Raw genomic sequence first — 8,677 nt, forward strand, 5'->3', positions numbered from 1 at the left:
AGTCTATAATGAAGTTCAGGCACCCTGCTCATTATTGTATTTTTTAATAGAAGTAATGTTTGCTGTGGATGTGTCGGGGGGGGGAAAAAAATCCTGTTTCCTTATTTGAAATACATTTTATTATACCATAAAATACAAAACATTTAATAATAACAAAGTATTTATTTGTATCTACAAATGTACAAAGATCAAGATTATATTACATTTTTTTTCCATTTTGGTTATATAAAAACAAAAAAGTGTTTTTTTTTTGTTCAGAGTCACTCTTTCCATTATAAAAAATAAGAAGGTTTTCTTATAAATTATTGCACTTTGCGACTTGCAGTGCATTCTCAGATTGCCTTCACCGCTCCATAACCTGATTTTTGAGTGTGGAAGAGGGGAAACACTTGATATATGGCACTTTGTCACCGCTTCTTTGGTACCTTTTTGGGCAAAAGTCACTGAGCACCAGTCGGTATAAATTAATTAACATTATACCTGAAGTGACAGGTGAAATGTGAATATGTATAAATATATCTATGCGTTGTTAATACAGTGTCGTTGGCGATTTAATGAAAGGCCTCTGGAGATTTTCCACGTGAGATTCCAGTTGCTGGTCTTCTTTGAGTTTGGTCACATAAATAAAGTTGACTTCCAGTTTTTGGTCCCGTTCTGACCCGCGCTCGCGGGTCTCGTCTTGATTGTCTTTAGCCGTGAACGCCACAGCATGTCATTTGAATGTTTTGATTTTTTTGTTGCAGGTCCCTCCTCATAAGTGTCTCTTCATATGGAGGGCCAGGTGGTCCGATCTGGAGAAAGCCCGGTCACACTTTTGGCACTGGAACGGTCGGTGGCCCGTGTGCTTTCTGTAGTGGCGCGTCAGCTCGTCGGAGCGTGCGAACTTCCAGCCGCAGCCCTCCCAGTCGCAATGGTAAGGCTTCTCTCCTAGTTGGGGCGGGGGGGAACACAAAATGGAGGTCAGTGGAGAGAAGATTGTAAATGTCCCCACGTGAATTATTTCAGTGGTGTCCAAAATTTGTGACCCACCGCATGCTTTCTGTTCAGTGTATTCTAAATAATATATTTATTTACACTGTTATTTAGTTAGCATGTTAGTTGAAAAAAGAAAATTTAACATGTTGGTAATCTAAAAAGCTGTTTAATAAACCGATCCTTAAAGGCATTTACACAAAGTCAAGTGCCAGAAGTTTGTAGCTATTATTTAACATTTTTACATTGATCTTTTCACTGATCACAAATGAACATCGGCTTCGAATATCTTATCAGCCTTAAAAATTATATATCGGTCTGTCACTATTGGTTTTTCCAATTTAAAAAAGTTTTAATTACAAAAAAATAAGACAGTTAAATTTTCCAGTGTATTTCACTGACAAGTCAAATGTTACAAGATCATTTTTGTTAAGTTGAATGTTGCAATGCTTCACACACATTTTCTAATCATGCAAATTTAAATATGTTGAATGTTAAAAGATATCACATGGTTTTGTTATTTGGGGTTAAAAGATTGAATCTTAAAATATCACACTTTATATATATATATATATTTGTTTTGTTTTTTACATTATATGTATATAAGTACAAAATGTTGATAACGCACAATTTTTTAATATTAAAACAAATAATACTACAAAATACCACTATGCTTTTAATTCTTCTTACTAAAAAAGTTGAATATTACAAGATGTCAGACTATATTTTATTTTTTTTAAATTAAAATAAGTTAAATGTTGTATGAGCTAATACAGCGGCCCCCTGCATATTCGCAATTAGTTCCCCTACAGACTTGCATATTTGCTGATTAAAATATCTATATTTTAAAAATCTAAACATATGTATTTTTTCCCCCCGTTTTAGTGGAAAAACTCCGTTTATCTCTCTGTATTCAAAATGCATTTCTAATCATGGATGGCAATTACAGGCCCGGTCCCTATCATCTACAGATGATCCGGATGAATTTAGGGATGCTCACAGCATAATGTATTGATTTTAGCATGTTGCACTTGCATCTTCATTTTTCTCTACAATGTCTTCAGTGGGAAAGGTTTGTACATCCCCAAATTACAGAATACACGTGCTGTTGTTGCTTTCCGTAAAACCTAAAAATATTAATAATAATAAATACACATACACTATGTTGCTACAACTGTAGCAGTAGCTGTAAGATACCACTAGGTGGCAGTATTACCCTGTTCCCAAACCATTCTGACAGGTGTCCTCAAGGGGTGAGGAGTAGCAGTTAAAAAAAAATAAAAATCTAGAATCTACAGAGCTTACCTTCTTTTTACACTTATATGGCAGTGGCACAAATGAATTCATTTCAAATTACAGCAAAAAATACTTTGAAATTTAGGATAACTTTTTTTTCATATTTTCAGAGCTTGAAGTGCTTAAAGTGTTTGAATTTTGTTTTCAACCAAAAAACATCCACGTTTCCATTTACTGTCGTCTCTGCTCTTACAAAACATAACAAGCTGCGTTTGGAGCCTAATATAAATACATTTTTGTTGGTACGAGAGCTGGGTATTGCCAACAACCTCATGATACAATACGTATCACAATACATGGCCCTTTAAGGCAATACATATCCTGATGGTTTACATTGCATATATATTTTTATGGAAACATGCATAATGTAGACCCAAATTATATTTTTATTATGCTGGATGGCAAAAATGTTTTCTTCCGGTTTGCCTGGTCGAATCTCCTTTTCTTTTTTTTTTAATTAAGTCAGAAAAAGACATTTTTATCATACCTGAGAAATACTTAACGAGTTGCGTGTTTGATTGGTTACCTGTGTGCGTGCGATGATGCGCTTTGAGGTGCGAGCTCTTAGTGTACGTCTTCCCGCAGCCGACGTAGTCGCACGTGTGCGTGGCCACGCGCTTCCGGGGCCACGAGCGCCGCCCACGCTTGGGCTTGGGCTCCTCTGGCAAGCAGTCGCCGCTGGAAACCATGAGGGGGTCTGCGTTGAGAAAAAAAATTAAAAATAAGGGACGCGTCATGCTTTTGGGAGATTTTTGATGCAAGGCGGCGTAAGAACGAGAGCGAGATCCAGTGGAAAACAAGTCGTACAAGAAAAACAATACGTTTCATTTGCTTCACATCTGGTCTGGTTTCGGCAACTCTACGATTAAGAGACGCTTTTGCGTCCAAGGCCGTGGGATGTCGGTTTTAATCCCTTTCAAGCGCTTGTTTTAGGCTGTAATTACAAGCCACCATGTTGTATCGGCCCTGTTTTAAAAAAAGATTTCTTTGACAATCTGCTCTTTGTTAGTGTCTGCCTTTTTATTTTCTTCCAACTAATGCACGGATGTTGAACATGGCGCTACCTTGGTACTGCTGCATGGCGGTGGGCTGAGGGTAGGCGGTGTATCCCTGCGGCGAGCTGTGGTGGTATCCGTGGGCAGGTAGCGGAATGTGAGCGTGAGGGTGGCCCAACACCTGGTGCTCGCGGCTCAGGGGGTGATCCGGGGACAGCGACGAGGACGAGGACAGGCGGCCGCCGCCCGTCATGGCGGAGCGCCCGCCGTTTCCCAGGAAGCCGTGCAGCTCCAGGTGGCACGGCCGCTGCCGGTGCAGGTCCATCGGCTGCGAGATGGTACAGTTACTGGGGGCCTCCTGCTTTATCCGGTGGCACGTAAAGGGCGGTGACGCCCGTGAAGGGGGACGGTCCGACGCAGCCTTGGGGTTGTACTCCGCCAGGTCCACTGTGGCCTTGACCACAAACTTGCCGTGCAGGCTGGTGGGGTGGAGGTACGCCGGGTCCAGTTCAGGTCTCATGAGCTCCGCCACGAAGCCCCCGGACGGCGAGACGTCACTGATGTCCGGGATAGTGTAGAGCAACTCTGCCGAGCCCTGAGGGGACGGCAGCAGGGGGTACGAGGAGGAAAAGGAACCGGGCGAGCTGGGCGGCAGGGCCTGGACGGAACCGCACGCCATGATGTCGTCCTGCTGTTGCTGCTGCTGTTGCTGCTGCTGCTGCAGCAGCATGGAGTTGGACAGAATGAAGTCATAGTCCAAGTCCAGGTCTGGCTCGGTGTCTTTCTTGGACATGCTGGGGCTTGTGGTGCAGGTGGCAGTTGGACGGTCTGGGTCCGAGCTTCCGGTTGGCACACTGAGTCTCTTAAGATGGAACAGCTCCTCCTTCCATCTCTAGAAGAAAGTTACAGAGGCATTAATGACCGGGATAGTGAACCAATTACATCAGCTTGGAAGCTATTGACGAGATTCAGGATTAATTGGGGTCCCTCGTGGTTAGGAGCAGATTGCTAGAGAGGTAAATGCTTCATCAATCAATTGTACCACCCCAAAAAAGCAATCTTTTACGCTAGGGGCTAGCCATCGTACCCCTAAAGTACAACAATCTACCTTTTCCTGAGAGTCCAAGGTACAAAACCAAAGTGGTTTTAAGTTTCCACAACTGAAATATATCAGATTTGCTTTGGACAGCTATCGCTAATGGTAGGTCGACGAGAAACTTTACCTAAAGTATGTCAATCTACCTTTTCTAAGAGTCTAAGGTGTCCAATTGGCAGGGTTAGGGTCTGTAAATAGATTAGATTACATTAGTTTCACCTTGGGCTTTTTAGAGATAAGTTGCCATGGCATTTATGACTATGGGACAAGCTATTGTACCGTATTTTACCCTTAAGGTACAGCAATCTACTTTTTGAGACAGTTCATCTCTTGAAGTCGATAGTGTTTGAAATTCGTTCAACCAGTCTTTGTACCCCCCAAAAATGCAATGTACCTTAAGTCAAGAAATGCATCTGATTGGGTTAGGAAAGTTCTCCCAGAGTTCATTTGGGGTCAATTGCTGTCCGTAAAGGTAGAATTTACAACTTAATCAGGCTGATAGTTTGAATCCAATGTGTCCGTAATGTAACAGTTCCAGATCCAAAAATGTTCCTAAGGTCAAAGGTAGAAAAGAAGTACCCCAATACAATGACCTCCTTTTCAACCGAAAGGTTTGGTTTCGTCTTCCCGTTTATCCCGTTCGTGGTCAGCTATGTGAACCACTACATTGCAAATCAATCAAGAAATGCGTGCAAACTAGGGCTTGAAGTCCTTGGACTCTGGAAAAGCAGACTTTCAGCTTTAATATGAGAAGATGGAATCATTCATGAGTTAAATCCATATTTGTAAATATTTCAACGGAAATCCTTTGTTGTCACGGATGTCCAGATCACGGTAATGACTCAACCAGTTGACCAATATTCATTTGTCTTCAAAAAGTTGTGCCTTTGCAATCTGTTCAGTGTTATTATCCGCAGTAATCTGATTGCAGAACAGAGGAGAGGTTTCTTTCCAAAATATTTCGTCTAATCTTGAACAAAATGACTACCCAAAAATTGATGGTATTTATGCTTAAGTATGATTAAATAATCCCTCAAATAAATTTTGGCTGATATAATGCATGTCTAAATAAATAGATGGACTCTATTCAATTGGCAAATGTTTTATTTTGATCAAGTTTCTGAAATCAAAACTGAAAGTCTGCTCTTGTTTTCATTCCAAATTCATTGTGTACAGGCCATGCCAGTTCATATTCATCATTTAGTGACTTTTTAAGTCAAGAAATATCTATTAGTTTATGGACCAAACATCTTATTGGACCACCAATCTATTGTTTATTTAGACCAGCTGTAGCATATAGCCTACATAACACTGAAATCTGGTATATGCTAATATATATTGAAGCAAGTTTGTGCTTTTCCCGTTTTTATGTAAAATGATAGAGTTTGAGGGAAACATTTAATAGCATAAAAACATCATTTGGGTTAAAGCGCTTCTAAAGACTGGCGTACTAATTATGACAACAAAATCATTTGAGCTATTATTGACCCGTCTAACCTGTCATTGGTGTTCTTAAAAAAAGATTTAAGCCATTATGTTATAGTATAGTTGAACAAGCTGTCAAACGTTATGGATCTTGTAGTTGCTTTACAGACAAAAAAAAGTACAAACCGGCCTCTTTAATAGATTGTTGTACCCAGAAAGTGGGAAGCTTGTACTCACTAGGTTGGCACTTCCTATGGCTTTGGTCTTGACAGCGGGGCTGGTGAAGGTGGAAATGGATGGCAGCAGGGTTCTTCCTAAAGCCATCTCCACGTCATTTGGAGGCTGCCTAAAGATAGACGACAAAACGACAAATGAAGTGCTGGTCCTGATGTTGTAAGTCCTTGGTGGTGGTGGTCCTAAAAAAAAAAAAAAGAAAGAAAAAAAGTCACCTCATTCACGAGAAATTCTGCTCGAAGAAGTGAGGAGGGTAAAAAGTAGCCGTTCTGCTGTGTGTCAAGACATGCTGCGAAAGAAGAAGCTCCCCACGCGTGGGTTACTTCTTATTTTTGTTGTGGGGAGACACGAAGGCGCCGGCTGTTTTTTTTGTGGGGGCTGGGGGGAGGTCGGGGGGGATTCCCTCGCTGGCCACGCGCAAAAGGAGCGGTGGCAGCGCGTCTTGGTGCGTGTGGACTGGGAGCTTCGCGCGGACCCGTTGCTCTTAAAGCGCCGGCTAGGCTCCGCCCCGTTGCCGAGGCAACGGGCTACAAAACACCAGCAGCGCGAGGCTGCGCGTTGTTTGTGTTAGCAACAGTTACCCATGCGCACTGCGCGCTCGTCCCTGTGAAAAGTGATTAAAGACTTGTAAAAAGTTATTACTTGGAAGAGGAGTTTATTGTGTCAGGAGCGTCACCTGGTCGCTTGCCGCCGTATTTACACTTTTACCTTGGGCGCCATGTTAAGATTTGTTCCCTTTGCTTACAGTGGAGGCAAATCCACCCCTTCACATAATTTTAGAAAACTCAGCTCAAAATCAATATTAATCTAATAACATGAGAAATACGTTTTTCAATATATTGAACTCAAAACTGATGCGGAATGAATGCTTTGGTGTATGCAGATACAGTTATATTTTGCCAGCCAGAGTTGAAAGCAAAAAGATTTCTGTGATCTGATCAACCAATCAGAGGGCAGTAAAATGTTGACGAGGGCCAGCTCTGACCCTGAGAGGTGAATTAGATCTGTGATTGGTTAAAGAAACAGCCCCTCTGTAATTATAGTTGCATGGCCCACACTATGGATTCTTGAAGGCTTGAGCAGATTAGAGTGACATGGCAGCACATAGAAGCTGAAATCTGATTGGACCAAACAATAAAAATCTTACATCCATATATAGTTCTACTGGAATCAGTGCAACTGAGAAATGGTGGGACATTGGGAGGGTGGAAATTAATGCAATTTAATGAAACAAAATTTAGAATCAAGGTTTAGAAAAAAAAAAGAAACATTTGACACATACATTTTTATTATTTCTGCGTATATAGGTTGCTATTTAGGTACATATATGTACACCATACAAATCCAAATCATACTTTATCAGAAAAAATATCAATATTGCACCTGCATATCAATACGTCTATCTCTCTTTTTTTGTGACAAACACATCCAACAGGACAGTTCAAATATCTCAGGTATCGATCGACACGGTTATGTTAAAAGAAATTCAGAATTCCCACCACCTGCAAAACACAAGACTAGCTCCAATCGTTTGTTATGAAAATCTGACATGGGAAAAACTCACCCGGGGAGTTATCACAATGGCTGCGAGCGCTTTGCAGTGCTGCGTTTGAACTGGTTTTGAAGTGCTTGTGTTTGCTCAGAGCTAGTGAGCTAACACAAGCCTCTTTCTCTCGCTCTCTCTTTCGCTCGCTCGCTTATACAGTCTCTCTTTGCGACAATTACGATTGGCCAAGTTTTGAGAGCAAACAAAGGTCTCCGCCGCTCATCCTGCTTGCATCAGGATCTTGTCCGTTGGGCATGTCAACAAACATTCCAACAAGACACACTGGAAGTGTCAATGCAGGTTTTTTTTTCTTCTTTTTTTTTTTTAAGTTTACCTGAACGCATGCCACTTTTTTGTTGGCCAACACGCACAAGACAGTGGTGGGAAAGAAACATTTTTGTGCAAGAGAAAACGTATCCCGCGGGGATACACATGATCTATTAGGTAATCTGCCTAAACATCCCATTAGGATGTCTCCTGTAAACACACCGCAATAGCTTTAACCCCGACAATACTCCTCAATTTGGGCTACGTCCATTGTAGCCCGCTTCTTTATGTGGACAGATAATGCTTTTTTTTCTTTTTTTTTTGGAAAATGATCCATGCTTTATATGGCAATAATAAGCAAAGGAGTGAGGGGGAAGAGTGAAAAGAGATAAAGGCTGAGAAAATGACACCACTGTCTTGCTGTGTTTCCATCCTCCTTTCGACACAATGATGGCAGCTTAGTGTGTCCCACTGAGTAAAATGACACGCGAATACAACGGAACTGTGACATAAAAGTACAATTTTCCGGAAGAAAATAAGGCCCCCGAAAGTCAAGAGTTCAAACCTGGTGTCATGTGTGATGTCACACAGGTTTGGTTTGGCTTTTCCTTCAACAACTGCACACATAAACTTAGTCAAGCAGCTATTAACTCATTCGCTACTATTGACGTCAAAAATTAATTTGAACTATTTCTATTAGATTAACATTTGTTTCCACTTTTATAAACAAAAGTGTGAAAACCTAGAAAAAAAAATGTTGTACATTTAGAACAGATATAAATGTTATGATTAATCGTGAGTTAACTTATTGAAGTCATGCGATTAATTACAATAAAAAAAATTAAT

At 41.0% G+C, this 8,677-nt stretch overlaps 1 protein-coding gene across 1 annotated transcript; it reads right to left on the reverse strand.

The window, feature by feature from the left end:
• Positions 1-142: 142 nt before the first annotated feature.
• Positions 143-6,586, reverse strand: klf4 (Kruppel like factor 4). The gene is made up of 5 exons (XM_086097613.1): positions 6,234-6,586; positions 6,022-6,130; positions 3,333-4,155; positions 2,795-2,965; positions 143-927 (listed from the first exon to the last, which is right to left on the reverse strand). Exons 1-5 carry the CDS (start codon positions 6,236-6,238, stop codon positions 752-754), a joined length of 1,284 nt encoding a protein of 427 aa, XP_085953739.1. The 5' UTR covers positions 6,239-6,586; the 3' UTR covers positions 143-751.
• Between the last annotated feature and the right edge of the window lie 2,091 nt (positions 6,587-8,677).

This window comes from Leptonotus elevatus, chromosome 15 (genome assembly GCF_054856555.1).
Source record: "Leptonotus elevatus isolate MCC_2025b chromosome 15, RoL_Lele_1.0, whole genome shotgun sequence".
NCBI lineage: Eukaryota > Metazoa > Chordata > Actinopteri > Syngnathiformes > Syngnathidae > Leptonotus > Leptonotus elevatus.